This window comes from Triturus cristatus, chromosome 7, assembly GCF_964204655.1.
Source record: "Triturus cristatus chromosome 7, aTriCri1.1, whole genome shotgun sequence".
Lineage (NCBI taxonomy): Eukaryota > Metazoa > Chordata > Amphibia > Caudata > Salamandridae > Triturus > Triturus cristatus.
In genome coordinates, this window is record NC_140590.1 from 117,458,666 (window position 1) to 117,474,915 (window position 16,250).

The window sequence follows — 16,250 nt, forward strand, 5'->3', positions numbered from 1 at the left end:
TCGCTAACCTCCTGCCTAAATCTGCCATCTCCTTGCACCCTTTTCCTAAAATGATACCTTTCAAGAATTGGGCTCACTTGTGGGTAAATAATGCATGTCTATTTTATGTATGCTGTGTTCTATATGTCTAAGGGCTGCTTCTTGTCTGCACCTAAATGATCACAACCATTCCTTCCATAGTTCTGGAGCGCCATCTTCGATTGACTCCAGTTGCTGGTGGATCACTGAGAAAGAATGGATGGGAGACACGTATCATTTCTTCCAGTGAGATGGAGGACACCTTAGCGTGAACACTTAAGGCCTCGTTACTGCGGTACTTCAGATCGAAGGTGTGCCAATCACCAACCACAATTGACTTTATTTGCCTCATCAGAGTGTGCCTATCACCATCTCCTTTTCTAGTACATAGAACATGAATGATAGACTACAGATTCCTTAGAATATAAACACCAGAATCACAATGGATAACAATTTGCAATACCCCAAGAGAAAGGGAGAAGGATGAGGAAAAGTAAACATTCTAATCACCAGAATTTTATAACTGCTGGTGCGTCACCATTTACCATCATTATTACAAGCAGCAGCTTCATTCATCCCAATCCCGTTCTCCTTTTGGCGGGGAAATACCTGGTTTCACTGGCCACTTACGCAGGATCCTCATTATTGTGAGCTCTCAATCACAGACACTAACTGCTCCTTCCACGTGCTCCATGCACTATCTTGTCACCAGCTGTCAAACTTCACCTTCTTGATGTATTTCTGACTCAGCACTGACCTATAATCCTAATAAGGCTGCTGTACATAAGCATTGCTGCATCATATGCATGCTCGTGTTGGTCTTTTTCCACAATTCCTAAGATATCTGCAGTCTCCAAACATGATGATGCTGCTTCTAGCCTTATCACTTTGTTACTGTGCAAGCCACACTCTTCTGAAATGCTGGAGATAGTGCACTTCACCTGTGACTTAATCCACTTCCTCGGCCAACTTTCATGTTAGCCAGTACTTTGGAGCAACTTTCCTGATGAAGCTTCATTGAGTAGTTCACCAACTGCATTCATTCAAGTGCCGCACACAACTTCTATCTCCTCTTTATAGACTCTGCCACTGCCTTTAGAATATCAGGAGAGAAAGGTGTGCTCCAAGCCTGTGTATGGTAGACGTGTTGAGGTGGACCCATTCCAAACTCATTTGTAGTGTGAGAACAAGGCAAAAGAGGAACAGGTAAGCCTTATCCAAGCCAGCCCAGCCACCATCTTATCCCAGCTCTATCAGTCTCAGAACCCTCAGCAATGATACACCTTCTACTATTCTACAATAGAATTCCCTCTAAGGCCATAGTTAACACCCTCGGTGCATCGGACGGCCGGGGGTTGTCCAACGTACCAGTGCTCATGTGCGTTGGACGGCCCCAGAGGGATTCCCTTTCCCCCAAAAACAGCCTCGGGAGCTGGGGAAGAAGTTCCCCAGCTCCAAAGGCTGTTTCTTTGGTTTCCCTGAAATGGCGATCAGCGCACACTTCGCGCTGGCGTTATTTCAGTGAAACCAAAACTGAAATGAGTCAAGAGGCTCTTTTCAGTTTCACTTTCCACGTGCTCAGGGGACTATTTTAGCCCCCTTTGCACGTAGAAAGTCAGGAGGGGTAAAGTTGGAAAGGGGAGAATCTCCCCTTTCCAATGGTACCCCTCGCTCGTGGCTCCCTGCTTGGGGATTGTCCCAAGCAGGGAGCCATCCACTAACTTTCTGCCACCCCAGGAGGCAGATGGGGGCAATAGCCCCTGATCTGCCCCCCAGGGGGGGCAGAAAGCCCAGTAAGCACCAGGGACTTTGTTTTATATATATTCCTTGGGGGTTGGCGTCAACCCAGAATGGGCATGTCGATTTCCCCACCCCAAAAAACAAATGCTACAGTCTTTTTGCCCCCCCCCCCGGGAGGCCGGTGGGGCAAAAGCCCCTTTTCTGCCCCCCCCCCATTTGGGGGCAGAAAGTGCACTAGCCACCAGGGTTTTTTTTTCTCCAAAGATCGGGGTGGGCGCTGCCCAGTATCAGTATGCCGATGCCCCCACCCCCCTAAAAAAGATGCCACAGTCTTTCTGCCCCCCCAGGAGGAAGATGGGGGCAGCATCCCCTGATCTGCCCCCGGGGAAGCAGAGAGCCCACAGAATGGGCATCCCAATGGCCCACCCCCCAAACGAATAGCCACAGTCTTTCTGCCCCCTCTTGGGGGCATATCGGGGCAATTTCCCCTGATTCCCGCCGCCCCAGCCTTGGGAGAAGTTCCCCAGAATATGATTGATGCGAATGATAGTTATGAATGCTGAGATGATGGTCTTGTCTAGGGGAGTTCGTTTTTTGAATGTTTTTTTTTCAAATGCTTTTTTCATTGAAGTTCTAAATCATTGTGCTATTCTTATTGATGTTTTTGTAGTGTTTCTATGCTTAAATAAATATAATAACGAAAAAAGATAATTTTGGTATGTAAAATACCTTGAGAATTTGAAAAAGAAAAAATTGTAAAAACAATGTGTTGATTGCATGTGAAGAACTGTTTGCCCATGGGGAAAATGTCTTCTTTGTGAGTCTTTACCACGGTTGAAATACAATAGGTCAGATAGAGGTTTTGTTCTTTGATTCTTTTCTACATTTTGGCCAGCGCATTTCCCTGACCCCACCAGCTGTCATACATGATGTACTGGAACAACATCATAAATCTTACAAGTATTCTTCCTGAGAATATTTTGTGGCTAATATTTATTTCTACATTGTAATCCTTTCTAAGAACGGTGCCAGCATTACCAAATCTATCTCCTCAGCACTGACATCTACAAAATTAAATGAAGTTGAGATTAAGTGGTCATCCAACTCAATCTGGATTTATCAAAGGGCACCTAGCTAATGGCAACATTCACCTCTTCTCCCACATCATCAAAAAAACATCAAATCCGCTTTCTCCCGCGGCTATAGCGGTAGAAGCTGAGAAGGCCTTCGTTAAGGTCTCTTGGCCATACCTCGTAGCCGTTCTTTCCAGACATGCCCTGGGGAAAGTGTTCATTACGATGACCATGGACTTATACTCTAGCCCCTCCGTAAGAATTAGCACCAATGGATGCTTTTTCACAAGTTTTTACCATCCAACAAGAAACCCGGCAACAGTGCGCCCTATCCCCAGTACTGTTTTTACTTGCCTTTGACCCCCCCACACTACTAATGATTAATGAATCGCTAAACATTCCAGACATTCCATTTTGCTACACCCATATAAAACAGCCACATATGAGAATGATATTCGGATTTTCACGGAATCCCATACAAAAATCCTTAAATCCCACCACACATCTCTGTAATATAGCAAGATACTATATATCCCTAACTCTCCAACCATTGGCCTGAATTGGGCATCTAAAGGAATTACAAAGATACCTGACCTCAACGATAATAACAAACCACTCTCCTTTGCTTTCCTCCAACATAAACATGGCCCCCTCCAATAATGACTTCTATGACTATCTCAGTATCAAAGCAAACATCTCCAAACTGGGTCCTATTCATATCTCTCCTCTATTACTGACACTCCAACAAATACAACTGAACGGACATACTGCCTCATACCTCTATAAAACCCTCATCACCTCAAAAACTATGCGCCACACACCGCAAACACAGAAAAGGATCTCTTACTTCTCGTCTAAGGAGATGGTCCCTCCGAACACAGGTACCTGGAGTAAGATAGGATCACACTCACCACAACACAAACTGATCCCTTCTGTAAGCCAGACCAAGTTCTTTACTGCTAATTTCCTTTACTGGACAACTGCAAAAATATTCTGCCTAAAATTAAAGGCTGCCAACACATGCTGGGTATGTGACTCGCCCCCTGGAGATGAAGAACACATATTTTGCTCCTGCCGGCACTTACACTCATACTGGCAAGATATCGCCAATCAATTACAAAAAATATTCAAAACGAATATTCCACTATCCTTTCGATTCATTGTGCTAGGACCATACCTGGCAGATTCCCCTTAGATTACCCAGTCAGCATCTATAGCCTCGATCTTCACCCACGGGTAAAATGTTTCAAATGCATACTCGGCATGTGCATCTATTATGAATGTAGCTGCCCCTCTGCATCGAGGACCTTGTTGTGACCTGTAGTTCATTTACTCCTATCAAAACTGTAACCACCATTTTAACTGAATGGATTACAAAATCATGAGACTGAAAAAACACAGAATACAGATGGGGAATAACTTTTCAAGAGTAAAGCTTGATAAACCTACAGTAATCGGTGTTTACTTCTTTCCTGTCGGAGGTAACAATGAAAACTATGGACTTCTCAATGCATTTGTAATGGTAATTATCTTGTGTGTGCACATTCAAAGACTACTTAACTGTCCAAAAAATCTAAATGCTGATGTTGGGCGCTGTCATATCTGTCTCAAGTCAGAAACACGTAGTGTATCAAAAAAGCTACATAAAATAACAATCTGTGAGCTAAAAGGAGGTCGTTGAAAAACAGGTCACTAAAATGAGAAAATAAAAACACATGGATAAAAACAAGCGTTGACCTCCCCTGTAAACAATAACTTTTCTAAAGCTGCTTCCTACATCTTATAACAGCAATAAGTATTGTGACAATACAACTCATATGTACAGGCTCAGAAGCGATTGCAAATAAATAAAAGCTGGGTGACATTGCTCAAATCCAAGTTGTTTTAGTAGCGGCTCAGTAAAGCATCAACTCTGTGTAAAACAAACAGTAAAAAAGAATATGAATAGAGCTTTGCTTAGAAACATTGTCGCATGGACATAACTTATGATCAGGGGCCACGTTATTCACGTTTGGAAAGGTTGTTAAATAAAGAAAAATATCCAGCCAAAACTAGTCTGCACGAATCTGTGGCAGTGGTTATATACATTAGCTAGGTAGGGATGCATATCATGGCTGGTCAGAATGAACTGGTTCTTCTGAACCGAGGGTTTCAAATTCTCAGTGGATAGCCTCAAATCCTCGAATAAGGACAAGCATTTTAATTTAAGAGCTTTCCTTTGAATGCTGACCGCAAGCTCTAGATGGTCCAAAAACTCGGGATGGCCAATGTCTACCAAGAAGTCACGCACAAATCTGAGCCAGGGGATTTTTAGTGCTGATGTAGATCTAAGACAGTCCTCTGTAATAGAGCGATTAAGTGCGGGGTGTTCCGAGGACCAGATCTTGTGCCAGAGAAAAACTGGCTGGATCTTCATCATATCTGTAAGGTATTGAACACCCAGTTCAGAGGGACAGACATAAGGGGAACAACCTTTTGGAATAGCAAGGAGGTTCCTTAAGAATACATTTTCTGCAAGGACCTATATGTGGCAGTCGGTCTACATTTGGCCTTATAAACGTACAACATTTCCCTCTGATGTTTTATACACAATTTCCGGGCAAAATCCAGCAAAACTGTAGTACTTTTGACAAATTGAAGCCTCCTTGACTCAACTGCATTGAACCAACTCCCCTCTTTGTTAAATAAAATACCTAAATAAGAAAATGTAGGTGTAAACAGAATCTTAGAGCCCTCTATAAAAATGTCTCGCCAGTTTGAGACCTGTTCCCAAGCTTCATGATGAAAGTTTTACTGATGTTTATTTTTAGACCCAGACCCCTCATGAAGTGGGCAAATTTATCGAGTACTCGCTATAATCCTAATGGGGTTCGAGCCATTACTACAGCATCGTTGGAATATAAAAGTGCCAGGATCGGGCGCTGTCCTACTTGCGCTAAATTAGTACGGCAGTGTCTACAGAACGAACAATACTGCGGATTTCTAAAGATTTACTCTAGGAAACAGTGAATGATTTTGGAGCGAAAAGCCACTTATGTACATGACGGAAGGTCTGCCTCCGTGAAGGAGAGGTGGATTTACCTCGTGTGGTGAACACACTACAAGGCGTAATTGTTGTGACCTGTCATTTCAAACGACCGGCTCAAACATTGATTATTTGTACCATTGCCCTTGTCCTGAAGAGGCCTCAGGAACATCTAAGGCTGAAACGCGTCCGCGTCGACATCTATTAAGGAGGAGTCTGTAGTCTATTTACAAAGAGATATTGAATAATTGTTTTGTTTGACACAATAAAAGAGATAGAACATGACCCCCTTTTTGCCTTGTGTGTTAACTTAGACTACCTCTTAGTGTATCACCCAGACCAAAGGGTGGACACAAGTATTTATTGTTATGGGTATTGGCAAAACGTTAATTTTTTGTATGTAATTTTTGTATTTATTTTTTTTTTTGTATATATTTGTTTTACATGTATTGTGTGTATAATTATATGTTGTTGATCGATTAGGTGTTATTGTATATGTGTGTCTTCATTAAAAAAATTCATATGGATTTGAAGGTTAAAATACTGTGAGAGGGTAATTGAATGTGCTCTACTCAAAAAATAAAAAATATGATATCAATCCCTCCTTACCATTTTCTGTTTATATAGATACTTACAAGGGTGCTGCCTACACTATTAAGATAAAGGTTAAACAAAAATGAAGCGAGTACTCATCCTTGGTGCACTCCTCTATCGCAAAGGATTGGGTGCATTCGCCTTTCAGGCCTTAACAAACTCTGCCCCGGCCCAGTTCATATAAGTCTCTGAGGAAATTCACAATAGTGCGTCTACTCCCATACTGACCATGACCAACCATAGTTTATCATGCACCACAAAATCAAATGCTGAAGTTAAATCTACAAATGCTAAAAACAGACTCCCTCCTTTAATAAGCATGTATTTCCCTATAAGTAGATTTAAATTAATAGCCTGTTCAGTGGTCCCCACACCTGGGCGGAACCTATTCTGCAGTTCAGAAATAACACTATTGGACTCTGCCCAGTCCTGCAATCTGCCTAGGAGTATGTGTCCCACCACTTTAATTAGGGAGTCCAGCAGGGAAATCGGTCTGTATTGTGCTGGGCTGGTAAGATTGCCTTTCTTAAATATGGGAACTATGAGAGACTCGGGCCATGTGTGTAAGAAACCTTTCCTCCGACAGGCTGTAAAAAGTAGGTTTAAAAGAGGACCCCATTGGTTGATATTGGATTTGAACAAGTCAATGGGAATCCCATCAGGGCCCGGTGCTTTGCCGCCTTTGATTGCCTTTACAGCCATTACTACCCCATCTAAGGAAAAGTCAGGATAAGTCTGGTCAGATGCAGAGGAAATAAAAGAGAAGATACTCATAGAGGTGGAAATTGGGAAGGTCATGGTAGTAGCCTCCTGTGTTGAATAAAGGGTAGTGAAGTGATTAAGCCATTCGGCTTCTGTAATGGCAATCAACATGCGAGGGCTTTTGACTTTATTAAGGAAGAGAAAGTTAATAATACCCCAGACGGTTACGTTATCTTTTGTCAGGCTAGCCTCAAGTAATTGGTTCCAGATCTCCTCCTTCAGGGTCGTTTTATGTTTGATAGCAATCCTGTAGGCATGTCTACAATCCTGCACTTCCTGAATAGACCTTGGTTGTTTGCCTAGGACTGTCTTTAAACTTCTCAAGGCCTTTGAGCAAGCAGTGTCAAACCAACCGCAATTCACTGATCCTGCTGTATGCCGATTAACGGTAAGCCCTTCACTGATGCATTTTTTAATTTGCTCAAACGCCGTGATGATTTTATCTGCGTCTGCATACTTATTTAAACAGGTATCAAAGGCCGCCTTCTGTTTAGAAATTAACTGTTCTAAAAAGGTAATAGGATTAATCAAGGACCATTTTAAGGCATACCCGTTGTGCAGGGAAATCTCACTGTTCACCATAGTAGACACTCGTTGAGTGTCCCTCTGTTGAGAAAGTAAATTATTATTCAGAGCGACTCTCTGTGGAAAGTGATCACTGATGGCAAAGTCATAAATGGAAAAGTCTAAAACCAACACAGAGTAACGTAAGGGAATCAGCAAAAAATCTATAACGCTGTTCAAACCCCTATCGTTAAAAGTGCTCTTTACTTCAATTGGGGGATTAGTAAACTCATTACAAAAGTACAGGTTGTATTTAAAAAGTAAGCCATTTAACAGGTTCCCATATTCAGTATGTGAAAAATGAGTAACATCACCATTATCAATCGCAGCTAGCTCACAGACCTTATTAGATGGCTGATTACAAGTACGTAAATTGAAGCCACCACCCCATAAAACAATAGGGTCCCTGCAACCAGTAGGGAAAGCTGATAGCAGATCAATGTCTAGTTGGTGGGGGGCGGTAAGAATTTCCTGCGAGGGGGCATTGTTGTAAACATTTACTATGACCAGGGTGGAATGTTGATTAATTTGAATTAAGATAATGTGATAATAAACTCCGGTCACAATCACCACAATTTTCTGTAGGGACATCATATTAGACACATAGGTGCATAGGTCTCCCACATGTTAAGGGAGTTGCTGGGTTATGGTATGATTTAAAACCGTTGAGATGTATTGGGTCCACGGCCCATGTTTCTTGTAAACAAACAACATGACATCTGACTTTCTTGGCATGGTTGTCCCCCAACCTTTTGCCTTCCAGCCTGCTGTTTTGCTGACTTCGTTTCTGCTGACTTTCGGACTCTGCACTCTTTACCACGGCCCACCAGTTCCAAAGTGCTTGTGCTCTATCCTTTAAAGTAGGGTTGGACGGTATACTCTGCTCCTCCTGCAGAGCTCACAGAGTTTTTCCCACTTCGTGCTCCAAGCTTGGAGCATGAAGTTCAGAAAAACTCCACCCACTGCCGGATGGCATAGTTTTTTCTCATGTGTGGCTTGCTAACATTAAGTTGGCAAGCACGAGTGAGGAAATCGAGCACTAGACTACCTCCCAATGACATTTCTGAATGCGGGTGGTCATGGCAGGTCGCTACCACTTGTGTTGAGAAACCACATGCTCGCTCGCACCCCCTCCAGATCCTCCTCTCCAGCCCCAGGCTCTTCAATGCAGCCATGACAAACCTGCAAAGCTGCAGTGCGATGCATCTCCAACCAGAAACTCTGCATTGGAGTCACTGCACGATGTATCGTCTCTTCAGACTCCGCACCGGTACTGCTGGTTGGTTTGTCTCCACTGCAGGAATTCACATAGCCACTTGCAGCGTTCAAGGAACCTCCGCTGTGCAACGCATCATCGACGCAAGTCTTAGCATCACCAGCCCCTCATTGACAGCCTCCACGATGAGGACACAGAACTCCACATCACACACCCAGCAGCTTTTTCAGAACCAGACGGTATGCAACACATCTTAACACAGTACTTCACATGGCAAACCCTTCGCCAACAGTATTTTGGATGATGATGCACAACCTTGCATTGCACCTCCTAGGAATTACCGCTGCGTGATGCACCATCACCGTGAGACTCTACATGCTCTGCAACCATGATTTAATGTAGGCTTGCTCAGCTGGCTTAACTGGGTCCCTGTAGCTGATGCTCCACGGTGGTCAGCCTGAAATTCTGACTTTCCACCGGTTCGGCACGACCAAATAACCACAGTTGGCTCTTTGTGCTTTTTGGAGCTTTTTTTCACTTAAATATGTATAATTGCATAGCTCTCGTTCTACTGATTTAATTTTTGTCATTTGCTCTTAAATTATTTATTAATAATTTCTTCTGTTGTGTGTCACTTTATTACTGTTTGAAATGCTGCAGAAATACTTTGCACGTTGCATGACTGCTCTGTGCCAAGTTACCAGAGGGTTGAGCACAGGTTAATTTATGGTTTAGTTATGACTTCACCCTGACAACGCTTTTGGTTGCTTCCTGAGTACCCCCTCAACCAGTAACCCAATTTCTTACAGGTGCCATGTTACATTGACTAGGGCTCTGACCTAAATCTACAAAGTTTGGCTTTCGCACCTGCTGATGCCTGAACTTTTTTCAGTGCACCAATGCTTGAAGATGAAAGTCTAGGTTCTTGTATCTCCACACAACCTCACTTGACATACTTGCTGGTGTGGTATCCATTCCGTCCAGGCTACTAACAGAGGTCAGGGATGCAGTGGTAATTCAAACCCAATTTAGCTGTTTAGAATACAAAACACAGGTTCTGCACTAAGAAAAAGACACTATGGGGCATATTTATGGGATTTAGCACAGGGTTGCGCAGCAAGTCACCTTGCTGTGCTGCTCTGTGACAAAGTGAAAGGGCAGGAATGCACTGTATCTATGGCATATGGCGCATCCCTATACGTTTACCCTGCGCTGGTGCTGTTTAGGCAGTCTAGCACCAATGCAGACACCCTTGTACCATGGTGCAAGGGTGCCTGCATTGCATGCAGGATTGTTTTTCTGCAGGAATGTGAACCTTCCTGCACAAAACCAATCCTGCGAGGCTTTTTCCTCTTTCTATATGTGCTACAGAATGCAGCACACACAGAACGAGGAAAGAACTAGGAGAAATAAAGTTATTTCTCCTTGTACTGCCTCCCCTGGGGAGGCGTAAGGTTTTGGCTCATCTCAGGGTTAACATGATCTTGTAATTCTGGGTTATGCATCAAAATCCATGGGTGTTGTGTGGAAACACCCACCACAACACCCATGGAACACCTCTCTAGCATACTGGAGGTTGCTGATCTGAGCCCTACCGATCCTTGGGGATGGCAGTTGACTGTGTCAAGTATTTGTGAGAGATCTCCAATAAACAGATTGAAAAGAAGGGGGGCTAGCCCACATCCCTGTCTGACTCCCCAAGATGTTGTGACTTTCCCTGGCAGGTGTGAGCCGTCCCCCAGTTTGACTCGAATCCAGGTTGGTGTGCAACAGGATTATTGGGTCCAAGAGGTTTGGGGGGATTCCCCAATGTTTTAGTTTGGCCCAGAGTGCCCCTTTCAGCACACAATCGACAGCTGAACGCGAAAGCTGGTATTTGACATCTAAAAGATCTTTATTCTAGTACAAAATGTCAGGACATTTATATGTGCAGTAGAACAGACGCATCATAAATAAAGTGCCCATTAGAAACAACAAGGGGCCTATTTACAAAGTTGTCACGTAGTGCAGCACAGCAAGTCACCTTGCTGCGCTGCACTGTATGACAGGGAAAGGGCAGGAATGTGCTGTTTTTAAGGCAAAATTGCACATTACTGCCTTTCCCCCTACACTGGTGGCTTTCTGGCAGTCTAGTGCCAACACAGTCACCCTTGCTCCATGGTGTAAGGGGGATTGTGTTGCATGCATGATTGTTTTTGTGCGGAAATGGAAGGAAGGTTCCTGCACAAAAACAATCCTGAGTGACATCTTCCTCTTTCTATGTGCTACGCCTCTCCTGGTAACAGGTGTATCTTTTTGGCATATTCCTATGTCTACCAGTTCTCGTAAATCTGGGAATGCGTCTACAACCATTGGACTTGCATGAGAACATCCACGAAACGCTCATGGAACCCCTACCTAGGGCAGAGTAAGGCAATCTTACTCCAGATTTATGGAGCCACTCAGGGCCACGGAAAGTGGCCTTCCGTGGCTTAGTAAATCTTACTTAAGGTTTCCGTCGCGCATGTACCACGTTATTTACACCTTGTTGCCACACAGGTGTTCTAGGCTAGAAATTATTCAATTATCAAGCTCAACGTAATACGATTGTGCTGACCCTAACATCAGTGTTGAAAGAAGCAGCAGTTGTGAGCCTTGGTCGCCCATAAATAGATCCTGTCTAACTTAGAGATCCAGCCACACAGGAGCACGAAATCACCAATATGCCCCCTTTACTGGACACCAGGAATGCATGGGCAGATACAAGTGATTGCAGTCTTGATGTCGTACAGGCAAGCAGAGGGGTCTCACTTACAGTCATGTTTTGCTCCTTTGTTGATGCCCTGGGGTCATCAGCTTCCAAGCTTTGCTTTGATCCCTCCTGTTCAATGAAGGTTTCTACTAACGTTTCGTTTCATGCTCCATGCTACCTGTTTTATGGTACAAGGTAATTGCTATACTGGAGGGTGAACCCAAAGGTTGTTATTGTAGACATCAAGGGAGCTACATCGTCGCACCAGGGGCTTAACGCAGGCCCATCATGGGCCACTCTGCTCCATGCAGCCCAGGACCAACGATTATGTAAAACGTGGAAGACAAAGAGACCCTCTTTACATTCTGCAGGGAAGGCCGCATCATTTTGCGTTATGCCCCTAGGCCAGTCAAGCCTACTGTGGAACTCTCAGAAAGGATGAGATGGAGTTGTGAAAGAGGTAGATACTGAATTAAAAGTCTGGATTCTTTTTCATCAACCAGCATTACTTTTGTTTCCTAGTGTTGTCTTATTTGTCTGGCCTCATTTGTTGGGTACTAGATGTGAAACGAAAATTTTTGGAAGTATGCAGGTGAGAGATCTGGGTATAACCTCCTTCTAACTAAAAGTGCATTCCACAGGAGTCAATAGGTTATGACAGTGGCTGAATATATACGTTGACAGAACAAACGTTTATTACCTTTTGCTCACTTTTGAATAAGAAGATAATTTTTTGAAGTAGGGGAAGATAGAGATTGACCTCTTATGCTCCTATGTTCAGTTGTATAATCAAGGACAACTACAAATTTAAAACGGTATTGAGGAGTTTGTGAATTATGAGTTTCTAAAGTAGGTCTGAGGGCCATTTGAGGGCAGCAAGACTGTCCCAGATGTTCCAATCAATATAATTTGGTTGTGGCTCCATTCATACGGAGGGAGCTCTAGTTCCTTGACTGGAGATCATTGTCTAGGTACAAGGTAATGTTGGTAGTGCTTTTTGTCTACTGTCTAACCAGATGAGATTTGTATCTTGTCTGCATGCAAAGAAGTTCACTTTGGTGGGTAACAACATTGCAATGAGCATGTGGATGACTCCACTGGTTCAATACTGATTTTTTTGGGCCACAGTTGGTGAGATAAGGTTGTATCCAGAACAGGCCAGGTCCAGTTATACTTCGGCTGTTCTAGAAGTATTGCGTAATTGATAGTGTCATTGACTGCAGAGAGAAAGAACAATATGGCTTTTCTTCATCCACTGAAAGGAGAAGGTTTTGACTTACATTAGCTATAGCTGACTCTTTGGGCCTGACTAACAAAGGGTCATCAGAACTCATGGCGGAGGCTCTCAGTTCAGGGGGAGTCTCCACACTCGGGGCGAAATCTCCGCAATGGGAATTCTCATTGCAGAGATTCCGCCCCTTGTGTGGAGACGCCCCAACATGCTCTCCGACACTTAATAGGCAAACTCTGGTCTGATGATCACAAGGGATATAATTTAGTCCCACATACTCTTGTCTTGCTAACTCCCTTTTAAATGTTTTACTGAACAATGAGAAGCTTGAGTTGGGTTGATGGATTGTCAAAATCTCAAGGTCTCCAGGGTCCATATCACAAATATGCTCACTGTCCTAGTCTGTGCAATAGCACCCCTTTAACTCACTGTAGACTGTCACAATGAAAGCGCTGTACTGTGCCAGTGGAAACACAAGGAGGAAGAGGAGATCCCTCCTAAGGTATGTGAGTGACTGTACCTGCCTGCAAGGGGGGGTACATCTGGGTGTTCCATAGGACTCTTCCTTCCTTCCACTAAGCGCCCTTGGGCACTGGCTGTGCACACCTCCTTCTCTGTGTGCGCGTTACAGCTTCTTTGCCTCTGAAGCCGTGTTCACTTTAGGGCATAGGCATATAGGCAAAGTGTTTCCTCATGTGCATGCGGCCACGCTTGCGTGTAAGTGAGGTAACGCCACCTGAGATTGCAGTGAAATTATATATGGACTGGTGTGATCTGTATTACAGAGGGTCACACAAACATCTGTGCCCCTTCTATAAGAACAAAGTGCTCCAGTGACACAAAAAGGAGGAACACATCTGTTGTGCCTTCTACAGACAACATTTGTTTCATTAGTTGAATGGGGTAATGATGACATACTTCAAAATCCCAACTCTGGAGGTATTTATCATATTTTAAATGTCCATTGTAAAAGATGGGAGGAGTGCTTGAAAGCAAGACACTAGGTATGGGTTTAAGGATGAGTTATGTGCTTTTATTTTAATTGTGAGACATAGCTTCTCTGTGGTCTCAAGAGGTTTGTATGCATATGTGAATGCCACTCCTAACAGAGGTGGCAACATTGAACCATTAAGCAACCGTTCTAGAACGTTGGACATTGATTTTAGGACTTGTGGATTCAACAAACCCCAGTAAGTCTCCGCAGTGTAATTTAGATGTATGTGGGATGATTTTTAACGCAAAGTATTAACCTATTGATTTTGGATGTCCAAGATTCCTTTTGTACAGCTGGGTCCCACACTTCCTACTTTTTTAGTGAGGAAGACTTTCCTGTGTGTCTTTTAGACGGTTTTGTCAAGTTTGACTTTGATTCGTCCAACCCATTCTAGGTTAGGGTTAGCATGTTTCAGTTCAGCAAATTCTCTTATGGGTGACTGATTGGCTGCTTTGATTGCGCGCTTGGGCTTATTTCTGACAAGGGCTAGGATGTCTAGGGTAGATGATGAATTGTGGCAAAGGTGCCCGCTAAAAATGCAATAGTTCCAAACGGTGTGTGTAGATTGCATGTAAATTTGCGTACTAAGAATGTAATACTTTTCAAACTTTGAACCTTGTTCATGAAGGTAATTTACACTTTTGAATACGTTTACATTTGGAGTAAGTTTATTACTTTTGATATTCACAAAGTCCAAGTGTAAACTTACTACAAAGTGTGAGTTAAATTATTCCACTTCCTGAATATTGAAATTGGCCCACTATTCTATTGACAGGTGACTCCCACCCTAAGCCTCTCTCTACCATCCTTAAACACCTCTTACTCCTCCCTAATCCCACCCACTTCAGTATGTTAGATCATTCTGAAAGCCACTCCCCTGTGCCCCCACACATTTACTATTGACAGCCATACCTCTGTCCGTGGAGACTCCACAGTCGGGGCGAGGAACTCCAAACACATAATTATAGGTAATGCAAAGTTATGAATTGCAATTTGTAGTAAATTTTCTAGTACTACAAAACCTACTACAAAGTGCAGTTTGTGAATCAGGCCCATTGTATGTCAGTGTGCAACTCCTCTGTGTTAATATCTTTAACCCCTCCCCTGCTCATGACGGAACCACTCCGTCATGAGCCACGGTCGCCGTGTGCTCATGACGGAGTGGTTCCGTCATGCCGCGGCCGTTGGCGGCCGCTCCGCCCACGCGGCGCTAATTCCCCGCCTGTGCGGGCGATTAGCGCAGTGGGCGGAGTCATGACGGAACCACTCCGTCATGAGCACAGCTCAACCGTGGCTCATGACGGAGTGGCTCTGTCATGAGCACAGCGCCACCGCGCTGCCCCCAAACCCCCCCAGCGCTGCGGCGGGAATTCCGCCGTGTGCTCATGACGGAGTGGTTCCGTCATGCCGCGGCCGTTGGCGGCCGCTCCGCCCACGCGGCGATAATTCCCCGCCTGTGCGGGCGATTAGCGCAGTGGGCGGAGTCATGACGGAACCACTCCGTCATGAGCACAGCTCAACCGTGGCTCATGACGAAGTGGCTCTGTCATGAGCACAGCGCCACCGCGCTGCCCCCAAACCCCCCCCAGCGCTGCGGCGGAATTCCCGCCGCAGCGAAGGGGTTAAAGTGCCAAAATGGAATGGGATTGGTGTGATAAAATAAAAGTTGAAAGGTGAAGGAGCATGCAGCTACAAAATAATACATTTATGTGTGTGGAAAGAGACTGGTAATGTCTGGCATAATTCTCAATAAAAACATCCACTAAGAAATCAGTTTAAATACTAAATATGTTTCGTACATGTTCCTAAAGTTTTTTTTAGGTTGGCATGTAACACTCACCTTTCCACAGAAAGGACATCACGATCAGTTTCACAAAGCCCATAGTTGTTCTAGCAGAGATTCGTGACATATTTCCAAATCTGTGAATTCTAAGGGGGCAGTAGTGTGCTCAGAGCTGCAAGGAAAGATGAAGGGGCATCACCCCTGATACAGAAAATCCAATGAATCCTCTGGGCCGATCTGAGGAGGGAAATATTAAAATATGAATAATGTATTATCTTCATGTACAGCAATACATGCAGCAATATAGTAAATGCATAACAACACTTTTGATCAGATCATTTTTTGACAAACAACTTATATTAAGTAATATGATGCCCGTTGGATGGAGGTCCAGCTGCTTTTTCCACTGGAGACTTCAGGAGACAAAGGAACTAATTAGATTGCAGCAGAGCACTTTTGGCAAATGTGCCACTATGCAGTGGTCAGCCATAGTTTTGTTGTGTTGTAGGAGAAACAAAT

At 43.9% G+C, this 16,250-nt stretch overlaps 1 protein-coding gene across 1 annotated transcript in view; it reads right to left on the reverse strand.

The window, feature by feature from the left end:
* Positions 1-15,968, reverse strand: part of LOC146808979 (myeloid cell surface antigen CD33-like) — a 262,011-nt gene extending 246,043 nt beyond the window's left edge. The window contains exon 1 of the mRNA XM_085615777.1: positions 15,789-15,968. Coding sequence (XP_085471903.1) covers positions 15,789-15,858 — 70 coding nt within the window. The 5' untranslated portion in view covers positions 15,859-15,968. The remainder of the gene's footprint in view (positions 1-15,788) is intronic.
* Positions 15,969-16,250: the final 282 nt, after the last annotated feature.